This window comes from Rhamphochromis sp. 'chilingali' (genome assembly GCF_963969265.1).
Source record: "Rhamphochromis sp. 'chilingali' genome assembly, chromosome: 22".
NCBI lineage: Eukaryota > Metazoa > Chordata > Actinopteri > Cichliformes > Cichlidae > Rhamphochromis > Rhamphochromis sp. 'chilingali'.
The window spans coordinates 22814511-22837577 of record NC_137950.1 but is presented as its reverse complement, the minus strand read 5'-3'; the positions used below and the strand labels follow the sequence as shown (position 1 = coordinate 22837577).

The 23067-nt window shown below is 42.0% G+C and overlaps 1 protein-coding gene across 6 annotated transcripts; it reads left to right on the top strand.

Moving 5' to 3' along the window:
* The first annotated feature begins 4997 nt into the window (after positions 1-4997).
* Positions 4998-22450, top strand: qki2 (QKI, KH domain containing, RNA binding 2). Of its 6 annotated transcripts, none has more exons than XM_080872383.1 (9): positions 4998-5685; positions 8189-8337; positions 9478-9594; positions 15060-15203; positions 16383-16470; positions 16698-16982; positions 18230-18253; positions 18922-18996; positions 20923-22450. In XM_080872383.1, exons 1-9 carry the CDS (start codon positions 5544-5546, stop codon positions 20943-20945), a joined length of 1047 nt encoding a protein of 348 aa, XP_080728509.1. In that variant the 5' UTR covers positions 4998-5543; the 3' UTR covers positions 20946-22450. The 6 variants fall into 6 exon arrangements, with proteins under 6 accessions (XP_080728509.1, XP_080728508.1, XP_080728511.1 ...); XM_080872382.1 differs by having other exon boundaries at positions 18919-18996; XM_080872385.1 differs by lacking the exon at positions 18230-18253.
* The last annotated feature ends 617 nt before the right edge of the window (positions 22451-23067 follow it).

The following is a 23067-nucleotide window of genomic DNA, read 5'->3' as shown; positions in this document are numbered from 1 at the left end:
CCCAACATTATAAAGAGGTTTGAAGTGTTGGTTGTGATTGTGAATGTTGTGATTTGGCCCGATATGAATTGAATTGAACATGACTCCATATAGGTGTTGTATTACTGAATAATTGGATCATTCTTGTCATTGTCAGTTTTTAGTAGTGGAGATATTTTTATGCTCTTTAATTTCTTGGATGATTTAATCTATTAAAAAATACATACTTTATTAGAAATAGATATGTTTTGTCTGTTAAAATGCAAAGTGAAAAGTAATTGGGTGGCTAAATTATTAAATGGACAAGAAATAAAACATATTGGCCAAAATTGGAGATATTGGAAGTAAAGAACTGTGCTGACTAGATGTAGATACTTTGTTTCCACCCCTGTGTTTATGTTTCTAATGGCACACTCATATTTGTTTGCATACTGCATTAAAAAAAGCATCTTCTCCTTTTAATGGTAATACACCTGCAGAATATGTGACCATGCAAACAAGGTTGAGTATTGTCTTCAGACAGTGAGTACTCCCTCCCACAGAGGCAGCTTCTAAACTTTTAATCTGCTAAGAGCATCCTATACGTCGTCTGTATTCTGCTGCTCTCTGTTGGTGACTGCAGGTAACCAGCTGTGACCAAATCATGCTGACCGTCATGTTGATCTATTTAATTAATTAAGTCCAGCAGTGACAGTGTGACTGTTCTGTGACAATGTAATCTGTAACAGAACAATCACGCTGCCACAGCTGTTCTCATAAGTACAGCTAACTTTTATAATCTGCCTCTTTCGATTTATTTTATTTGGATTCCAAATTTCATATTTTTCGGTGGCAAACTGGGTGCTTTGTAGAGCTTTAACTGAATGATTTCATTTACATTAGAAGCCCACAAGAGGGTGTCTTTCCATCAGTGATAATGCAGCAGGCGTGGCCTTCTCATTGTGGAATGAAGAGGAACTATATTGCTTGAGTTTCGTTTAATTAATCTGTTGACAATTTCTTTAAAAATAATTTAGACTTAGAAAAGAGAAAACTGTTTAAAAAATGACACCAACTTTTTGAAATTGTTAAGTAAATAACCTATTATTTACTTCCTTCCTCATAAAATAGTTTGCATGTAAAACATCAGAAACCATTTTCAAAAAGTTCATTCCAGGCAGCGGCTCTTTCAAAATGTAAAATATAACATGCATACAACGATATGACACAATAACTCTTATTGCTGTAAAAGCTGAGACACACTAAACAGATCGAATCAGTTATTAAAAAACAAATAAAATGAGAAAAAAATGGTCATTTCTAATTGGTGATTGAAATTCTTCCATCCCAGTGAGACATAAGGAAATATGCAGCAGTGTTGGAGTTCTTTTTTTTTTTTTTTAAATGACATCAGAGACAGCAGTATGCGACATTACGTGATGGCAGAGCTTCAGTTCATCCTTTGTCTTTTTTTTTTTTTTTTTTTTTAATAAATAGGACAGGGGGAATGAATGAGAGAAAGAGGGGGAGAGAAAGAAAGAAAACCAAAGGGGAGAAGAGACGGTGAGAAGGGGGGGGAAGAGAGAGAGAAAAAAAAAAAGAACTCCTGGGTCACCTGTATGGAGAAAAAAAAACAAACAAACAAAAAAAACAAACAGAGGAGACAGCAAACAACAAAGAGCAACATAATAATAGAGAAAACAAAGCACCATCACAATAAACTAGCTAGTCATAGATATCAATATTTACTAAATAATAAAGGATATTGTGCAGCACGCAAGATAGACAGCGCACAGTGTGCTTTGAGGCAGCAGCCAAGAAAGCTTTAGTCCGCGTCTGTGAATACCCATGTGTGCATACCTGTGTGGATCAGCATGCTTGCATTCCAAAGGTTTCTCCATGTAATGATCTGCTAGGGAGTGTGGGGGGGCCACAGCCCCGTCCTCCAGGGTGTGAAGTGGGTATGGAGGAGATCAAAACTCCAGACATCCAGAGGCCCCCAGAACACAAGAGACCATGGAAGACCAACAGAGGGGCAGCCGCGCCACTGTTCCAGTAAGAGCTGAGGAGAGTCCCAGATGAGGGCTCGCCCAGCAGCCGCGGAGCAGAAGTCAGGGGGAGTTGCAGTGACGCGCCCGTGAGCTCCGCCGGCCCCCAGCTGTGCCTGAGTGACCGAGCCCCAGGCCGAGAGGCCGGGGGCACCCCACCTCCAAAGGGGCCCGAGCGAGCCCCAGGCCCCAGGCCCCGACAAGCGGCCGCCAAGGAGTGAGCCGGTGTGTACCCGGACGCCCACCCCCAGACACAAAGAACCACCAACACACCGACACCTGAGGGAGTCCGCCACCGGCAGGGGAAGTGGTGGTGGGTGGAGATAGGCCTCCAAACCTTGGAGGGCCTGAGGTGTCCCCAGAGAGGTGGCGTCTGATACCCAACCTGACATATAGACACAGACATACGGGCACACACAGATACAAACATCCATTCCCACCCTCATGCTCTCATTGTTGGAGTTCTTGCTATGTAAATACTTAAAAAATACTAACCAAGCCCCCAGTCTCTCATATATGAGACTTGTTTAAAAATCAGTGCATTAACAACTGATGCTGAACATTAATTATTCATAAAGGAGTGGCACTTATGAATACATGCAAGATTCGAGGTGTTTATTAATTATTTAACGCGATAATGAACATGCAAGGTGTGATGTGGTTGCAGAGAGGCAATGAGTGACACGAGCTCTAATATTAGCCCGTTGACCTTGACGCTTCTGTCAATGGTCAGGGACGCTAGCTGCTATCACATCTCACTTTACACTTCACTATGGGCCTGAATAAATATGGCAGACAGAAAGAAAAGCAGAGAGAGAAAGTCAGAGAGAGAGAGAGCGAGCGAGAGGCCCGTGACTGGTAGATGTGTGGCCTGTTCAGAGGGGCATTGTTAGAGCTATGAGAGGACAATGCACTGCCCCCGCCCTGAATACTCGCCATACCAGCTGACCAGCCATTACCAGCACTGCTGCACCGTTACAATTCCTGCTGCTCGGACACACACAAACACGTACACACACGGCCTCAATCATAAGTTTGGTCTTACAAGGAAAAAACACACTGTGTGTATAACACTGGAGAGAGGAGAGAAACCAGGTGGGAGGCCAGCACCGCCTGACAAAAGGCTTAAGCTGAGGCATGCATGGGCACACAGACTGTGTCGCCACTATGTGTGTGTGTGTGTGTGTGTGTGTGTGTGTGTGTGTGTGTGTGTGTGTGTGTGTGTGTGTGTGTGTGTGTGAGAGAGAGAGAGAGTGGACGCGAACATGCGTGTGATTTACAACAAGTTAAGTTTAGACCCTCGCACCTATCTGTTTCTTCAGCAGTAACATTTCTCCTGCTGGAGCAGCAGCAGCAGCCGTAACCACCCACAAAGGACAAATGCAGCACTCACACCATCTTATTATTTCAGTGACAAAAGTCTTCAAAGCAGTGAACAGGAGAGGAGAGGAGAGTTTTCCACTGGAGGATGAGTACAGTACTACCAACAAAAAGCAATTAGAATATATACATATACTAATTAAGAGGCACCTCAATGTTCAATTTAGATCTTAGGGCTGTGTATTCTTAACTGATAAATATAATCTGTGTAAAACTGTAATCTGAAAAGAGAAAATCTGTCAATTTTGAATCTATTGGCCAAAATCTCCTTTCAAATAGGAAATTTTTGCTGCTTTTCTCTCTATAGGTGGCTGGATCAAGTGACCATTTCCTGACATTAAAAGCAATCAACATATCAATCATTAATAAATGCAATCAGCAGTGTTGGGAAGCTCTTCGTTCATTTATTCAAGTACTGTACTTGTGCACAGCTGTGAGGTGCTTATATTACTGATTTAACACCTGCATATGAAACACTTTTTTTATTTGACAGCTTCAGCCCACTTCAAGGTTATTTTTTATATACATGTATAGAATACACAGCTCAGAGTAAACCAGTGATTTCCAACATGTGTGGCTTGCGACTTCTTATGAAAGCAATGTTTCAGACATTTAGGAGCATTTAGGTTTCCCTTTAAACGTCTCTGATTAAAGGATCAAATGTAGGAATAAAAGTGTTGATAAAAGCTTAGATTTTTGCAGTTCGTATTCCATTAATCATCTCATGTCCCCTTAAGCTTATCTTAGAGGCTGGGACTCCCTGCTGTATAGGATGAATACTGCTGTTTTCAGTTGCTTCAGTCACAGTAATATCATGTCTGATCATTTGTCAGTCACAAAGGTCATTTTTCAGAATACCTATCTTTGAAGTTTTGATTTTAAGTATTACATTAAATCATGCACAACTTTTTTTCTAGTATTTTTACTGGCTATTATTTGGCAGTTTTACTTTTTATTTATTTCTATGTTGTCATTAGTTATTGTGATTGATTATTGTTGTGTACCATCAAAAATATAATATTTTCCATAAATGCCTTTTCCTGAAAATGTTTGTCAGCATAACCAGTTTGAGGAGGTGTTGGTGCCTGTGTTTAGTGAGACTGGGAGGTATACTGGGAGAGTATACCCCCCCGTCTGTGTTTGTACTGGTGTTCAGTTCTGAACGTCACATCTGCTACCCCTGACAAAATATAAGCCGTGCTACCCATTACATAACGAAGGAAAAGGAAAATTAGTACTGAAAACTCGTGAAAACTAAACCAAAAATCGAACATATTTATAAGAAAACCTAAACTGTAATGAACAGATCTACTGAAATCAAAAGAAAACGAATCCAGTAAGGTAAGAAAAAGTACAATCGTCCTCTCTGCAGGACTTTAAGTTAAAAAATAATAATAATAAAGTGCATGAACCTCAAAACATTCAGATCCTGGGGGCGTACACCCTTCATGATTCGAGTGATGGACAGTAACTGTTGTAGAACAGGTGTGCATACCTATGCTGAGCTGTTTTATTGTTATTCAGTGTGTGTGTGTGCGGGGGTCAGGGAGAAAGAGGGGTGCTGCTTCTCAGGCTGCTGCTGCTGCCGAGGGGACGGGCACGAGCCTCCTCCTCCTCCTCCGCCCATCTCACAGATATCGGCTTCGCGCAGCACGCTCCCGATAGCCCACTCGTCTCGCTGCTGTACTGTAATCATATGATAGTGAGCCGATCCCCGCTGCAGAATACCCACACACCGGCGGACATAAGCAGAGGAGCCGCGGCGGATCAGACTAGTTGATGGTAAACTTGTAACCGCCGGAGACGTGCGCGGAGTCGGGCAAAGTGTCAAACCGAGCTGAACTCTCTCCCCGTACAGGAACTTTTTCAAACTCTGGAGAGTCGGGCAGAGGGGGAACCGTGTGGAAGAAGACAGGGCTCGCATACGAGATATTAACCGAGGGACAGTCGATTTTACAGGAGTTGAGAGTTGAATTTTCTCAGTAGGTGGAGAAGCGGTCAGCGGGTCGCGCTCGGCGGAGTCCTCTGGGATCCTCGCATCGCTTTTCGGGGCGTGTGTTTCTCCCCCTCAAAAAATAATAAATAAGAAAAAAGAAAATAAACCCTTCATCAAGTTTTCCCTGCTCGCTAGGTCACTTTATTGCTTAATCAAAAGCCATGGTTGGGGAGACAGAGGTGAAGGAGAGACCCAAGTCCAACCCGGACTATCTAATGCAGCTGATGAACGACCGAAAGGTGATGAGTTCCCTGCCCAACTTCAGCGGCATCTTCACGCATCTGGAGCGGCTGCTGGATGAAGGTAACCCCCGCATGTGTTTGAAGCTTTGAACTCTGTAGCCACTTGTCACACTACAGGGGGAGATGAGGCCATCTTCTCTCTCTGTCTCTCGTCCAGTTTAGTGGTCAGTGTTCATAAAACGTGGCCGTTATCGACTGACTTTATTGAATTAGTCATTAACTGAAGGAATTCCTCAGTGGCTCCCCAGAAACGTAACAGCAGTGTTACCCACATCACACAGTGGTAAATTATCCTGCTCACAGTCCAATAAGACTGTTTGGATATCAAAACATTTGCCGAGCTGTGAGTGTAAACCCACATTCTTGGCTTCAAATTGTGGATGTAGGGGATGTGTTTGTTGCATGAAGTCACATTTTAATTTGTTGAGAGAAGCAAAGCTCTCTCTCTCTCCCTTTCTCTTTCTCTCTCTCTCTCTCACACACACACACACACACACACACACACACACACACACACACACACACACACACACACACACACACACACACACACACATTCACAGAGGGGCAGTTGGTGATGGGAACAAACAGACAGTTGTTAGTCTTTCCCAGTGACCTAATGCGCAGGCTTGTGTGAATGCTTGAGCCCATCCCTGAGCAGGAACGAGACTCTGTCACTGTGCAAAATATTTGATATCTGTATCTGGCTGCTTACACACCCTGAAGTCATGCTTTCTGCACAGAGGATCAATGCACCTGATTAGTTGTACTTGTTGATATGCAAGATAAAAGAGAGGAATCGCAAAGAGACACAGCTCAAATGTCTCTAGTTGCCACCAGCTATCAAGGCCTGTTTTTGCTGCGGTTGCTGCACATCAGGATCACAGAGGTCCCGACTTTGCGCTCTGTGACAAGTCTCGTGACGCAGCAAGGTTGTTCTCATATCAGACGACCTCTACAGCTCGGTAAAGAGGTCGAGTTAACATCTCTGGTTGTGTTCGTGTTAAGGACTGACAGCTGAGCGTATTCATCCCTCAGTGGCGATAATGTGACACCCATGGTTAGCATGAAAGACATTGTGCCATTCCCATTTTTGAGGCTGCCTGTGTCTTCTGCTTGAGTTATGTGGTCAAGCTGCTCAGACGTAAGGCCTCTATATCAGAAAAAAAAAGTTTATGTAAGGCATTGTCAGGCTACTTGACTCCTCCAAGGCTGCACTCTTGCCCAGTCTATATATAAAGTCCTATGACAGGCTGAAGTGTTAAGATAAGGCCTGCTGCAGCTCCCTGCTTTGTCTTTTTTCCTTGGACTTTCTTGTTCTTCTTTCACTTCTCATTTTCCTCGAGCTACTTTTAACTCAAGTGTGACAAAAGCCGTGTTTGTCTGCACAGATTTGTTTGTGTGCTTGCTTTAATAGTCACTTCTGGTGTCCAATAGGTTAGAATTGGTCATTAGGGGATCATCGGTGTCACTGCGGCAGTGGCTGTAATTATAGCGTCCTACTGTAGTTATTACGGTCAGACTTATCACTCTCAGAGCAGGGAGACGTGCCTGTCAGCGTGCTTAGGTCAGATGATATTTGCGCCTCAAGGCAGTTATTCTGCCGTGTGTGTGTGTGTGTAAGTGTGTTTGTCAGTGTGTGAGTTCAAACCAGGGGTCTGTGTGTATGTGTCACATATGTGTTTGTCTGCTCCAGTACCAGTTATTATTGTGCTAGTGTGTCATTACAAAGGCATCAGAGGCTAGCATTGGTCATCGAGACAGCACTAAACAAACACACAGGCAGACAAACATAGTCTGTTTTATAACGGTGCTTCTGTAGCAAACCCCAGCCACAGATTAGACCTTTTAAGAAATTAATTTTTACACTTAAGTCAGCTGTTCTGGTTTTTCAGTGACTGCGTATGCTAATATGTTTTATAGTCTCTTCTGATGTTTCGTCGAGCTGAAACGTTTCAGAAAATCATTCGGGATCTATTTTTAAAGTTAATTTTAAAGCCAAATTCATTGATTGTAACTTATCCAAGTGATATTTGGACAAAACAAGATATTCGTACACAAAAAAAATGCTGATAAGTGAAAAAAGCGATTACAGATTAAAATTCTTGCTAATACTAGTATTAATACTAATACTTACTCATATTGCTTTATAAGATACCTTTTCCATATTTGCCTCTGAACGACTGCCCTGCACAGGACCCTCATTGACTGGTAGGTCACTAAGGCCCCCAGTAACTTCTGTTTTTCACTCGCATTATTTACACAGCGATCTGATCTATAGTTGTGTGTGTGTGTGTGTGTCACACAGAAAGAAATAGACAGGAGGCTGTCAGAAATGGAGGACACCTTATTGCAAAGCATACAGATTTTACATTGTGGTGCAGAATGCTTGTCTCCTGCCTGTTTGTCTGTCAGAGCTTCCTTTAATTCTGGCGACGGTGAGTCATCGTCCTAAGAAACGGACAGAAGAGAAGAAAGAAATGTGAAACTTGCTGTCCCCCTCCTCCATGGACAGACTTTCATAGTTCCTCCTCCTTTCTCTCTTTCTCCCCCCCCCCCCAAAGAAATTGGCAGGGTACGCAAAGACATGTACAACGACACGCTGAATGGCGGCATGTTCAACGGACGGGACATGGAGGAACTTCCCGAAGCTGTCGGTCCCGTGGCTCAGCTGCAGGAGAAGCTCTTCGTGCCTGTCAAAGAGTACCCAGATGTGAGTGGGCAAATCAGTGACCTTTGACCTTTCTGTTTACTTTTCACTGTTGTCGCTTTATCTCTTCTTAGTGCAGAAAGGATGCCAGAAAATCAGCGTGGCTCCTGATCACAGGGACATTTTGATTTAGATTTCATCTAAAAGCTGATTTCATTCTGAGATCATCTTTGTCTACACCCAGTGATGTAATCTGAACTTAAAATAGATCAATAATGAACCATAGCCAGTGGGTCCAATGGCATATAAATGAATAATTTGCAGGAATATCTCGGTTTGTTTACTCCAAAAGCCAATATTGTGATGTAAATCTCCCCACTGTGACGCTGTTTTCACCTTTAGGTTTATACCATAAATATTTACAGGAGCTCAAAACAGTGGATTAAGATTTTCCACCAAATATAAAGACAAGTGCACTGCATCCAGCACATCCCTGCTCACGCCAAGTACAGCTAAGCTAAGCACTTCAATATGAGTTATGCTGATCCAGATTGAACGACTCACATGATTTTCTCCACGCATCAGCTCGCCAAATTACCAAATACAATGACAGGCTGTCCTCGCTCACATGACAAGAGACTAACAGGACACATGCAGGACTACATTGGAAAATGGTTGAGATCAGGGTTAAATTTAGAGAGGAGTGTGCACACAAACCTGGATTTGTGTGAGTGTAGGTGAAAGTCGAGGGTGACCTTAGAGGTTGAAATATGTTGCAGCCATTACTCAAGTTAACTTCTGGTTAAACTGGAGGGAAGAAAAGGTGGAAGAAGCTGGACAGTTGTTATCAGACAAGTGGATAAAGACAGAGCAATAGGGAATAGTGGCAGAAAAAAAAGACACACACACACAAACACACACAGGGGGGCAGCTGTCCAGTTAATCACTCAGTCTTAGTGACAGATAAGGTTAAGAGAATGTCGCTATCCTGTCATGCCACGAGCACCAGCCAGCACCCATATAATGAGCTATTTTTGTCTCTCTTAGTAACACAAACACATCGCAGATGCACAAACCTCAAAGGCACACTCGCTCGTACAAATACTGGCACATAGTAAAGACACAGTTTTGGCTTGCAGTGCGCATCAAATCATTTCTTCCTTCAGCTCTGTTTATATCTGTGTGTTTCGCTCTTTTGCGCAGTTCAACTTTGTTGGGAGGATCTTGGGCCCACGTGGACTGACGGCCAAGCAACTGGAAGCGGAAACCGGCTGCAAGATTATGGTGCGAGGAAAGGGCTCCATGAGAGACAAGAAGAAGGTAAACGCACCAAGTAACGCTGAAGATACGTGTGTTTTATCATCACATTTAGGACTGTTTTCGTACATCTTCACGTTATCTTTTTTAAAAGTGAGTCTGATGTACTTTTCTCGATTTTCAGTCATCTCTATCCACAGGTTCAATGATGGGGTTAATTTTAATAGGTCATACCATTGCACCAAAAATGCAACTGCTTGGTTGGTTTCTCTTCTTTGATCTGTGAAATTCTAATTCTGGTTGCGACCTTTGAAGCTCCAACCACCTGCTGATCAAACCTTCTGTTTTTGAGGGGCAGCCAATGAGAAGAAGGCTAGCTAAAAGGAGCCTTAAAGGGAGAAGAGTTAAATGAGCTGTTTAATGCAGAAGATGACCTGAAGGGTCTACATAAATAGCTAGTATAAGAAGGATTACTTTGCATGGTGAATCAGGCAAAGCTACTCTACTAGAATCTGACAGCATGGAGGTGGGAGTGAGCAAATATATTTTGGGAAATATGAATTTGAAAGACTATTGATGAAGGGAACTGGTATAGAATGATTGCACCTCCAATCTTTCCACCTCAGATCCATTGTTCACTTGTTTTTTTACATATTAAAGAAAATGATATAACATTTTAACAAGTGGGGCCCAGGTAGGTGGATTTTATTGCCTCGGGGCATTGCAAAGCTGGCCGTTTTCCTCTCTTTTCAGTCTGCAGCCAATCTAAGCTTTTAGCTGTGGCAGTGATGGTATTCTCTTCATGTAACTCTGGAAGAAATCAAATCAAAGTGTAATAGTGTTTCATGGCAGGTTTACATTCCTTTTAGCTTGAAAGTCGACTTGGAGAAACTCTGGCTGAGGCAAGACATTACTGTCAAAGCTTCATTTTTGGTGTGTTTCCTATAGATCTTAGTTTTAGATGCTTTACAGCTCAACAATGAGATGAATCTGAAAAGCCTTTACACTCCTCCAGAGATTTAAAAACTGCTAAGACTTGCTTTGTAACTTGTTAACAGTACCTGTGATTTGGAGAAAGAATGTTTTAACCCACCACACACTGAAACATGGCTTAAAATTGTAGAAATCTATATGATATATAAGCTGAGTGAATCATCAAGCATCCCCATATGGAAAAGAAATAGAAAAACCTTGCATCAGATGTGGCCTACTTCATATAGTGAATCATATAAGGCTTATATGATTCACTCATGAAAGTGTCCACTTTCATATATTGTTTTAGTAAGTATCCAAAACATACAAGTTTCATTTATATAATTTTTCTAGGGATCTTATATCTGTTTTCACACAAGACAGATACAAACTTTATAAGATTTATATATATCTTTTCCATGTGGGTCTATATAATTCTAAATGAAAAATGTTTATATTAGTAAGTGTAATTTAAAAAAAATATGTTATTTTGTGGTTTAGATGATCTTAGTGTCTAACCTTTAACGAGTAGCTTAATTTTATCCATGTTCAGCAGCATGCACGATTAGCTTCTATGTTCAGGACATTGGGGACGTGTGATAGATATAGAGAGCGAGGCTGAAGTGGACGAAGAGAGACGGGTTTTTCCAGGCCCAGAATGGGACTTCTGAGGTCGTGGGGGGGGGGAGAGACAACAATATACGCACATGTGGTTCATGCACAGGAGAAACAATGAGTCCTTTTTCCTTCACTTCATATTTTATTTGCATGTAAAACTCCAAATTAAAAATACCCAAATTTCCCCCTATGCAGGAAAAACCCTGACAGAGAGCAACTAGATGTAACAGTTTTGGAAATCTCGGGGCCTTACTGGGTGAAATGATTAAACTGACGCATAGTTATGCATGACTTTTTGACCACTCTGCCACATCTAGCCACAAACACAGTTTAATGTTTCTCCGAGACCATGATAATTGTCATCCTAACGAGCTGACGTGCACGCAGAAGCAGACCATGTATCCCATGATGGGTCAAAGAGCTGAAAGACAGAAAGAAGGGTGGATAGATAAATAAAATGTAGGTTATATATAATTTTCTAGCTAATTGGAAAAGGCAGTGAGTTGAGATGAGTTGGCTCAGAAACTGAGAGACAGATTAAGTGGGAGCAAATCTATCTATCTATCTATCTATCTATCTATCTATCTATCTATCTATCTATCTATCTATCTATCTATCTATCTATCTATCTATCTATCTATCTATCTATCTATCTATCTATCTGTCTGTCTGTCTGTCTGTCTGTCTGTCTGTCTGTCTGTCTGTCTGTCTGTCTGTCTGTCTGTCTGTCTGTCTGTCTGTTCCTTCTCTCAAACTGAGTTTTGCTGCTCCGTTTTTCTTTCCTGTCCTGGTGTTCGGTCCATCTGTCCTCCCTTCCTCTCCCCTGGTGTCTGCTGTTGGACGGAGTCGGCTCAAGCTTTCCAAACGGCAGGTGGAGCAAGTCCAGCATTCCACCCCCCTCCCCAGTCACTCTCTCTCTCTCTCTCTCTCTCTCCAGAACATTCCCTACCCTGCACGCCCCTCAGTCAGAGACTCACACATACAGAAACACACAGAGACAGAGAGGGAAGGAAAACAGAGACACAGTGGGAGGCAACTGGGGGAGAAGGGAGAAAGATGTTGACTTTTAGTGCTCTTCAAAAATGATACATCTCACTTGACAAAACAGCCACAGAGGACACAATCTGCCGGAATGCCACACTGAGATCTCGGAATTTCTGTTTTAACTGTAGCTGCACCTCGCAGTTATCTTCACTGGGAAAATAGTCTATTTATAATTTGTAATATCTGGCAGTCAATTCTGAAAAACAAAATTACGATTCTGCTGTCGCGTTAGAAGTTGTGTGAAGCTTCACTCAGAGGATTAGCTCTGAAGGACAAGCTTGCTCATTCTTTCCTCGGAGTTAGATGATGAGATTGCTATCACTTTCATTTCTGTATAACAAATTTGAAACTGAAGAGGATTCACTTATCTTGGCATGAAGACTGAAAGGAAAGAAGCAAGCCTGGCAACTAAACTGTGCATAGTCAAGAAATGTTTCCTCACATAAGCCACGAATTTGCCATTTTGTCAAACTTTTGTTGTTTGGTTTGTTACTCGGCGGATTTTGTTATTCTAGGCTCGACCCAGATCGCTTGTTTCCCTCCCCTTGCACTACACTGCGAGTGTCGTGTCTGCTTGTTTATTCAAGTTGCTGCAAACAATGTGCTGCTCCTCTATGCACCGCTGTGCTTGAAGCTAAGGCTAACATCAACAACAACAATGGCAAACCAAAGCATTTGAAAAAAGGAAATTTGTACTGACAGAGTTGCTGGAGGAAAAGTTGTAGGCAAAGCTGTAGCGGTTGATGCTGGGGGCGGACGTGAATTTCCACAGCAGTCCCATTCACGTGCTGTTTTATTTAGTTGAAAACCAAGAATGTTCCTGTCAGACTTGAGTGGAAAAGATCTCTGGTGAACCATGAATGCCTAAGAAAAATCTGAAACCTTTGCTCAGATATTTTAGTCTAGACCAAGGGTATCAAACATGCAGCCCGGGGGCCAGAAGCAGTCCATCAAAGGATCTAATTTGGTCCAATAGGTGGATTTGCAAAGTCTGAAAAATAGTTGGAAGTTCAGCAAAGATACTTACTACACAGGAGAAGGAACCTGCTGTGTGAAAGTAAAGAGTATGTGTATCTGCAAATAAGTTGTGTAAATCTTAAAAAGTACACTAGTATTGTTGCAAGTGAAGAGTTTGTGGCTCTCCACTGTAATCTCTTAATTTCTTATCCACACAGAGTGAGTATAGGCTTACATGTGGAGTTGAACTGAAATCGCACCTTGTCTTATGACATCTCATGCTGCTCATCATCCATTTTCTAAATGGATCACTTATTAAATGTGAAAATTATTAACCAAGATCTATGTCTTGCTTTGTCTGGCAGATTTTTAAAAGAATGGGGTCAGTGTTCAGCTTTTAGGAGGAAATCTCCAGAATGTACTTATTTACATCACTAAAGAAAGAGAAAACTTTGGAGTGTCAGAGTTCTGGTATTTTCTTTTAATAAATAAAGTTTTAATGTAATGTTTTTACTAGTGTGGCTGACCGAATCACCCAACAGATTTTGCCAACCCAGGTGTCCATGTGAGGCTGACGATAACAAGCTTATTCCCAAACAGACTTTCTTCAAATTGCTTGAATTACATGATAGGAAATTGCAATTCACCGTTTTCAGCTACATGACTGGCGCCTGTTCCAACATACTGGACACACTCCATTAAACTCCAACACAAGCCTGTTGGTTTTTCCATCTGTTGTGAGCCTTAAATATTTAGATGATCTTCCCAAAAAATAAAAGATGTGTAAACAAACTGCAAGTTTTGGGTACCTGCAATCCATATACTGCATCTGTCACAGCATTTCACTAAAAGCTGTGAAGTCTGTGCCAGAGCTCAGCATTTGCAGTGTTTTACATATGTGTTGTGGGTTATACCTTCTTTTGGAAGAACAGCAGTTTTACGTACAGTTTATTCAATCTGAGCCAACATTTATGACATTTGGGAGATGAGACAGGAAAAGGACTTGTTCCTTGTCAAAGCAATAGTAAGGACTAGTTAAGGGAAGCATGCCATCTAACATGGATTGGTTGTTGTTAGATTGAGAGTCATTGTTCTGGGGCATTAAAAACAAGGCAGTAATATTTTGAAAAGGTTACATGACGTTTTTTAATCAAAACCCATGTCTGATGTCGGTTTTAATGACCCACCATTGACAGAGTTGCTGTGATCAATTGGTTTGCATAGCTGCACTCTGCTCTTCCCTATCAGTTGCGAAAAAAACGAGTAGCTCATTAGTGCATCCGAAAAACCGGCATTTCGGCAAAACAAAGCTGGTAAAAAAAATAACTCGGGCAGTGTAAGAAAGCTTTGTGTTGCCCTCCAGGTGGGCCCTTGTATAATGATGTGTCACATGAAAACTATGAATTATCTGTAACACACAAAAGCAGATAATGGAGCTATTTGGAACACAGATGCATCCAAAACATGTGTGTAACCAGGTTTACCAGGAAACCGACAAATGCAATCAGCTGCAGTGTCGTTGGTGTTTTACTTGACAACGACTTCATAAGCGTTGATTTATTAGTCATTTCACTATCAGTTTTAACGAAGTGACAGAGCAGGGAGAAGGGAAGAAAGGAGGTGTTAAAGACAAAAGAGATTTAGGGAGATGTTACACAAAAACTCAAGAGTGCAAAACCTTCAGTTCAGTTCAATGCAACACCAATCTTGTGTAACCACTGAAGAACAGCACGTTGTTCCACGAGTTTGATACGCCTCCCGAGTTGCATTAGACAACCTTGAGCCTTGTGTGTAGTTTGAGGGCGAACCAGAACCAGAGCCAAAGAAGAAAGAAAAGTGAAAATCCTGTTCCCTCTCCGTAGCAAAAGGACCGAGGTTGTGTGTGGTGCATTCAAAAAAGAGCTTCTTTTTTTTCTTAAACTGTTTGTGTGTTTCAGGAGGAGATGAACCGAGGGAAGCCCAACTGGGAGCACCTCAGCGAGGACCTCCACGTCCTGATCACAGTGGAGGACACACACAACCGCGCCAAGATCAAACTCCAGCGGGCCATCAACGAGGTCAAGAAACTTCTCGTGCCCGCTGTGAGTATCAGTATAGCGTTTTACGTACAGAACCGAGGGAAAAACTGTGTGACTGGATCAGAGTTCGCTGTGTTGGTATGCATGGAAGGGGGAAGGGGGATTGTCAGACCAAAAGTGTGTGTGTATATGTGTGTGTTTGTGCCTTTTTTTGTGTGTGTCTCTGTGTGTATGAGAGAGTATGTGTAAAGGGTTAGGGTAATTAGGGAACACGCATAAAGGGGTTTCCATGGAAACCCCGGGTTGTTTGAAAGGCTGAGGGAATGAATGGAGAGTCTGTTCACTCGTTCTCCCCACTCCATCACTGCTTTCACTCGTTCACAACTCACTTCATTCCCAACTACTGGCTACAGTATTCCTTTTTCTCCATGTTTTTTCTTTTTTTTTTTGTCCACACAAGAGAACATTTTGATTGCACTCCTCAACATTTCTCACATTCCCCAGCCCACCTACTGCCCCCCTACAGACTCACATAAACGTACACAGTGATCACACTGGAACATTGCGCACACACGGGCATATAGACACAGGGACACACACACCAATACTCTAAATTATCCCGTGTTTGACACATAACCACAAAGGCACATATTTCGAAATCACAAAGCCTTTCCTTTTTCATCTCTGCATTATTTGCAACAATAGAAACAGAATGAAAAGCCCAGCGGGAGGGGGGGGGGTCTATTGCAGCAATCAGCCGTCACTTCCCGTTCAGTCACAGCACGGTACACGCCAGCCCTCAGCTTTAAAGTATGTGAGGAGTGTGTGAAGGCAGTCAGGAGCTAAAACACCTGTTAATCTATGGTTGTGCATGTATGTGTGTTTGTGTGCAGGATAACGTCAATGATATGTGTTAGTTTAACCCAGCTGACCTTCCTCTCGAAATGTAAATCAGTCAAGCTTTTCACCACGCTGTAACTAGAGCTAAGAAGCTAGCGTCGCTGACACTGAATATGTCTTGTGTGGTGGGGCGGCTATGTTCAAGGTCTGCTCGGCTTCGTCACAGGCAGTGTTTAAGATCCCCGACGTTTTTCCCTTTAGAAAACATTTAGCATACTGTAAGATTTGATGACTTCTTGAAGGGAATCTGACAAAAGTTCATTCATTTGCTTGTGAATTGGTCAGTGACAGTCATGGCTAAGGAAGCTGATTGTGCTGCTCTGCTTGCATGTGCTGGTGTAGGCTGAGGGGGAGGACAACCTGAAGAAAATGCAGCTGATGGAGCTGGCCATTCTCAATGGGACCTACAGAGACGCCAATGTCAAGACGCGTAAGGATGACATCATAGATACATGTGGAGGAGGGTTGGTGGGTGACAAAGGAAGGGTCTTGGTACAGGAGTCCACTGTATATATGAACAATGCCTCTGTTTCTCCTTTTAAATAGACTGTTTGTTCTCCCTTCTTCTTCTCTGTCTATTGTATGTGCACTTTGTGTGCGCTCACATGTGGGTGTGTGCTCAGATTTTTCATTATTATATGTTTGTGTGCTTTACAGCCACCGCTGCCTTTCCTCTAGCGACCCCTCAGGCGCCTCGGATCATCACAGGCCCGACGCCCGTCCTGCCCCCCACCCTGCGCAACCCCGCCCCTGTCACCACACCTACACTCATGCCTCTGATCCGTCAGATCCAGAGCTCCACTCTCGTGCCGGGAGCCAATCCACATCCGGCGCTGGTGCAGCAAGGGCCCGAATCTGGAATCATCTACACGCCCTATGAGTATCCCTACACACTCACGCCCTCCATATTGGAATACCCGATTGACTCAACTGGAGTATTAGGTATATAAAAATGGAAAGTCCTGCACTGTCATGCGTAGTCAATGGATGTATTATGAGAACTGGATACTGGACTCCAATAAAAGTTTCTTACCAAACATTAGAAAAGAAAATCCTTCCGTAAGGGTTTCTTTTCCTTGCCCTTCCCATTTACCCCCAAAATTTCACACTGAAATACTGAACAGGGCCACAGCAAAGTTCTGCACTAGCATCACCAAACCTACATTTATAGATTTGTGGTTAGCAGAGTCATATAAAAGTGCACATTATTATTTTACTACATTTAATTTAAAGATAAGATTATCACAGTGTAGCTCACCGTGCAGTGCTGTCAGAGGTGCTGCTTGGGGCTCCCGGCCCCAGGGCTGACGAACTTTAAACTACAGCAATGGAAATGTGCATCCTTTATGATGACAGTAGGAGAGACCTGACCTCCCTAACAGGGCCTCTCCTGACTCCACTCACTCCCCTTCTACTGTGGCACGCATGAATCTGTTTAAACAACCCTACTAACGACTCAACGAAAGTGTCCCTCAGAATATAATGCTAATTGCTAGTCTAGCTTTAACGCTGGTTAACGGACACTTAAATAACATAACTTCCTCAAGCATCAAATAATTTGTTTTGTTTACTTTGATGTTTGCCATTTGTTATCGTAGCTAGCAGAGCAGCCTGGTGTGTCCAGATCTGCTGGCCATGACGTGACAGTTGAATGTGAGTTGGGAAGTCTGTTTACAATTTACTTGTTAATGTAGCCTGCAGGCTAGATGAACGTAGAAGCTAATAGTTACAGTATTAAAACGTCATAATCAGTCAGCTTGGTGCTGTTGCAAAAATAAAAATTAGATTAATGTGTTACCTGTTTGTTTTACAGGACTGCTGTTGGTGTTGTATCAGATTATTTAGTTGGAGAGGCCCTGTTGTGAAATTTTGTCCAAGGGCTAAAAAGATTCTATAATCGCCACTGGACACTATCACTATACAGTTACAATACAGCAATTGTACCAATCTTGATGCATTTCAAGGCAGTTAACTACGATAAATCATGATAACTGTGTTTCTAAACCCTTTCAAAAGATAAAAAGCAGGAATAAATTATTTATTCACTGCACTTTAGCGACAAAGTTTTCAGTTTAACTTAATTAAAGGGCCCAGTTTGCCACAGGGACAAATTGGTTACCATATCCAGTTCTTGTAATACATCCACAGCATATATAGATGCATGCAGAAGCTCATTGCTGGGCTAACAGTCCCTTCTCCCTGTGTTTTTGCAGGTATGGCTTTCCCAACCAAAGGCTAAGCGATAGCAACCCTTCCTAGCACACACACGGACTGGCTTGCAGAGACCCCTCCTCCCCTTTCCTCCTCCTCTCCCTCCCATCCTCCTACACACTTATCCCACAGAGCAAACATGCAAAGTTTGCTTATACTTTAGGATGACAGATTCCTCAACAGTCATTATGTAGTCAAGTGTCCATTCCTGTTAATTTCCTCTTTGTATTAGCACACTAGTGTTGTGGTGTGACAGCTATTTAACTTTTTTTAATAGTTCAGCTTCCGCTTGTAATTTTTTAACCTATTTTAGTGAACCCATAGATATTTTAGAGCTGCTGTTTGTGATTTAACCTATGTTAAAGCTTATTTTGATCACAGAGCTATATAGAGTGACTTTGCTTACAGCTGATGTTGAATCTACTAGTGAAGCTTAATGAGAAATTAGTGGTTTGGTTTAATATTTTCTTTAGAGAACAGAAGACCACAAAACAACAAAAGATTCTCTCTCTTAGAAGCGAGATGTGTTTGACTTATTTTCACCCTCAGCCTTGAACACTTTGTAAATTCCTGGTTTCACTGATGTTGGTGCCATGGGTGGACTGTCTGATGTCTTTCTGATGAGTAACCTTCTGTGTTCTGTTTTGGCGATGCCAATGGCTGTTAGCAGGTGCCATGACCACTAAGGTACGACGCCACGACAAGAGAATCCATCCTTACCAAAGGGTAGTGACCACAGACAGAGGTTAGTTAGCTCACCAGCCACTTTATGTGTATGTGTATCTGTATGTGTGAGTGTTAGCGTGTGTGCATGCAGACCAATGGACCAATTTCAGTTTACATGTGTCTGTAATATGGCATGCCTAAATAAGAAGTAACTGTGTCAGGCGAAAAGGTCACAATGTGAAACAGTATTTGTTGCAGTGAAAGTGAAATAAGTGAGCGGATTGGGAGGAACCATGTTAGGGGTGACAGCTGCAGCGGTTATCTGTGCTCGCCTGTTAACTTAAACTGGATGGCTCTCAGGCCGGGAACCTCTCAATTAGAATGGATCGTTCCATTCATGTGACTCGGTCCTTGTGACTCTGGATTCGGAGTCCTCTCTCAGAAACTTTTTTTTTTTTTTTGTTGTTGTTGTTTATCTCTTCAGTACTACTTTTGACCCTGCAAATACTGTGGGAAACATATTTATACCCAACTTCATTCCACTAGATTCCACAGATATTTTTTTATTACTGATGAAATCCTGTGTTACGCCCACTTACTACATGACACTTAAACGGATTTTCTTTCTTCTAAAGATCTTTCAATTCATGGCGATCTTTAGTTTTTACTACTAAAACACAGCGTGTGATAACTACTGAAGTCTGTGTTACAAGCTCTTTTGTACGAAATACTGTTGTTTGTGGTCTTATCGGTCGCCCACTGGACTTTATCATTGGGGCTGTTTACATCTTTCATTTATTTCCTAGCCAGAGTGGTGCTGTTACCATGTATTTAGCTGCAAAATAAATTTGTATATAGGGATTTTAAGTAAGGATTTAAGTGCTTATATAAAGCTTATGGAACAAGATCGCTTGGAAATACTTGTAGTTTGTTTTTGGTTTTTTTTTAGTTTGTAAATTTTTATTTTTGTTTTTATGGTATGCTTTTTATAGATGAAGTGTCTCCATGTAAAACTTTATTCAAAGTGTGTAGCTACTACTGTTTTAGTCACCGCGAAGGTGGCAATGAAGGCAGTGTTTTGCTCTGTGTATTTAAGATGAGGTGACCTTCTCGATTCACGGGCCTCGTGACTGTTTTATGCAATAGAAATGGACTTAGCTAGCTACAATATATGTGTGTGTGAGCGGTGGCGCTCTTGTTGTACACAATGGACAAAAAAACACTAAAAGGCAATAAAGATGACTATTGAAAAAAAAACAACATCTCTAAGGAAAACCAAAGCCTCTAAATTCTTGCAGATAGACTTGTCTATTGTGAAACTGTTTCTTAAGTCCCTCTAAAATCACCATCTCTTAACCTCTCATTGCTGTCTCTTACGGTGCCTCTTTGCTTACTGTAGTTTTTAGGCGCTCTTCTAATACTTCATAGCAAATGGATCAAACCATAATCAATAATCAGTTAATCACCAAGATCTTATGCCTGCTGCTAAACATGAGCTCCACTTGTGAGTAAATGAAAGTTTTTCTGAGGCCTGAGCACTTTTTTCCTTGGACATAAAGGTCACTCTCTCACCCACATGAAACCATGCCGTCTCCCTCTCTGTCCATGGTTTCACTGTCTGTCTGTGCTAGACGTAGCCCAGCTAGCATGAGTAGTATCACTATAGCAGCAGTCTCATGACAGGAGGGGCGCCTCCTAAACCTCAGCCCTGCTAACGCATTCATGAGCACATGTGAGCATTGCTAACCAGCCATTCCTTATGTCAACACCCAGAGGTTGATGTAAGTTTGCGCGAATGGTTATGCGGAGCTCATGAAGGTGTTGTGCAGCTCTTGTGTAATGCGCCTCCTGCTGTGTGACTGCAGTAGATCTGCCTTGTTGTCATCCCGACGCCACTAGCTGACACTAATCTCTCTTCTATCTTTTTTTCTTTTTATGTCCCCCCTTTTATGTGCCCTTTTTGTTTCCTTTCCACGTCTGTCCGTCTCTGTCCGTCTAACTCTAGCTGCCACGGCAACTAACCCATGACCCCTTGACCTTCTGACCTTTCCGTCCACTGATGACCCACCCATCTCTGCCCGCTGGCGCGCTCATTGGCCCGCGGCCCTGCCACTCCCCCAAGCTCAGCCAACCAGAGACCAGAACATTGGGAGCAACCCAGCTGCTTCTGTTTAACCAACCAACCAGACGACAGCGATCATGGGAATAAACCTCAGGACCCCGCCCATCACCGAGTCCTAACCCAAACTTTACCAAACGTGCCTTCTTCCGATAGCCCAAAGCCAGTCGAAATTACAACCTTAAGCAGTAGACTTTACTGAGGATGGGCCACAAACTGGTGAAGGGCTCCTAAATAACCCCCGGCTGTGCCACACTGTCTCTCTGAGCTGCCATGCCTTCAGTCCATTTGATGCAATAATAATAACATGGTAACTAAACTGATAATGGTGATACTTATCCAGCACAGAAACCCTCCATAAATACTAAACTGACGGAGATATGTTGGTGTTTTGATACATTTTTTTCCTCAGCGGGCACCTCTCTTACCTTATTCACATTATAACATTTATAATTCATTTACAAATGCTCACGTATTGTCATGCTTTCCTTTTAAAAAGACGGTTCCAGATATGCATTTGACAGGTCAGATACTGCACAGCACGTACCGTCAAAAATGTCTCTTACTTCCTCTTGGTAACACATAAAATGCCAACGTGGAGCTTTTTAAAAAAAACTTCTTTCATTATAAAGCGACAGGTGCTCGATGGGGAAAAAGAACAAACTGGAATCCAAAATGCCAAAGTATCTCTGAGTGTTTCCTAATAGGTAACGTGTCTTTATACTGAGACGACACATACAGGACGAATGCCAAGCCTGTGCAGTATGAATACACACATAAAGGGGAGGGAAGGTTGAACTCCTTTTGTCAAATTCTCGAGGACTTACACAACGATGCCTTTTTTTTCTCCACACTACAGTATTCAGCGAGCTTGAACAACAGTGCCTTTATTTATTGAGAGCAATGGAACAATGTTACACCTAAATCTTTTACTATGGCATCATGGCATTGTGCCCAGCTTGGTATTATATCATCTCCATTTTTACGACTTTACATCCACGGCTCTTCTCAATTCAAATTACGGTGCCAAGAGAATAAATAAAAATAATAAAAGGTGGCTCATTTGAATTAGAAGTGCAGCGCAGTATCGAAGCTACGTCTGAAATGTTTATGTGAGGTTCGGACGCCTCCGTAGAACAGTGTTACATTTTATGTCTTTGTTTTATTGTTTCTTTCGGGTGATTGTGCTGCTGGAGATGAAGTCGTCCTTATGTCTCTGCATGTGTTGTTTTTTTTGTTTTTTTTCGAGGGTGTGGTACGGTTTTACAAACACGCGCACACACACACACAAGCCAAGTGATGCCTTGATATAAGAGAAAACATGCATTCGTAACATCTGTAACAAGTTTATAATGTATTTTTATATCCTATTTTGTACGTGAAAATAACATTAAATGACCTTTTCAGATGAGAACATTATGCCTTATTATGGAGAATAATTTGATAACTATCACTATCCTTCATGTGTCATAAGTAATCATGTCACAATGTCCTGATAAACTGGAGTCTCTGATGTTCTCTGTATTAACTTGAGCCTCCTTTGCTTGCCTTCTGTGCCTTTTTGTATACTATGAGTGTGACAATTAACAGTGTAGTACAACATTAATCTACTCTTCAGTGCCAAGTGTAGGTTACTAACTGTTACCACTTCTGTGATTATTAACCTCTTTAATGGTATCTGTCTCTGCCTTTTAAAAAAAAATACATGTGTGTCTAAAAAGAATTAAAATGAAAACAGGAAGATACGTGTTGAACGATGATCTTTTAACTTTTAAAGTATTCTGAGCAGAAATAACTCTTTGTAAACGATTAAACTCATAGTTGTAAAACTAACAAACTTTGTTGCTTTTTCTCTGTAGCACTTAATTATGCAAATCGGCTTCCTTTCCGCATACTAATCACAAAACACTCCTCAGATTCACAAGGGGTGGGGAAAAAACCCAAGCTGATACTTAAAGACAAAAAGGAGGGAAAAGGGCCAAAACATGTTTTTCCCACTTCTCCTTTTTTTTTCTTCCTGTGTTCTGGCTC

What these genes read in the sequence shown, in the direction of transcription:
- qki2 (XM_080872382.1), top strand. Translation starts at nt 5,544, where the DNA reads ATGGTTGGGGAGACAGAGGTGAAGGAGAGACCCAAGTCCAACCCGGAC. An exon ending in CTGTCAAAGAGTACCCAGAT is followed by an intron (nt 8,338 to 9,477) that starts GTGAGTGGGCAA and finishes TCTTTTGCGCAG; the next exon opens with TTCAACTTTGTTGGGAGGAT. An exon ending in TGACTCAACTGGAGTATTAG is followed by an intron (nt 16,983 to 18,229) that starts GTATATAAAAAT and finishes CTGGGCTAACAG; the next exon opens with TCCCTTCTCCCTGTGTTTTT.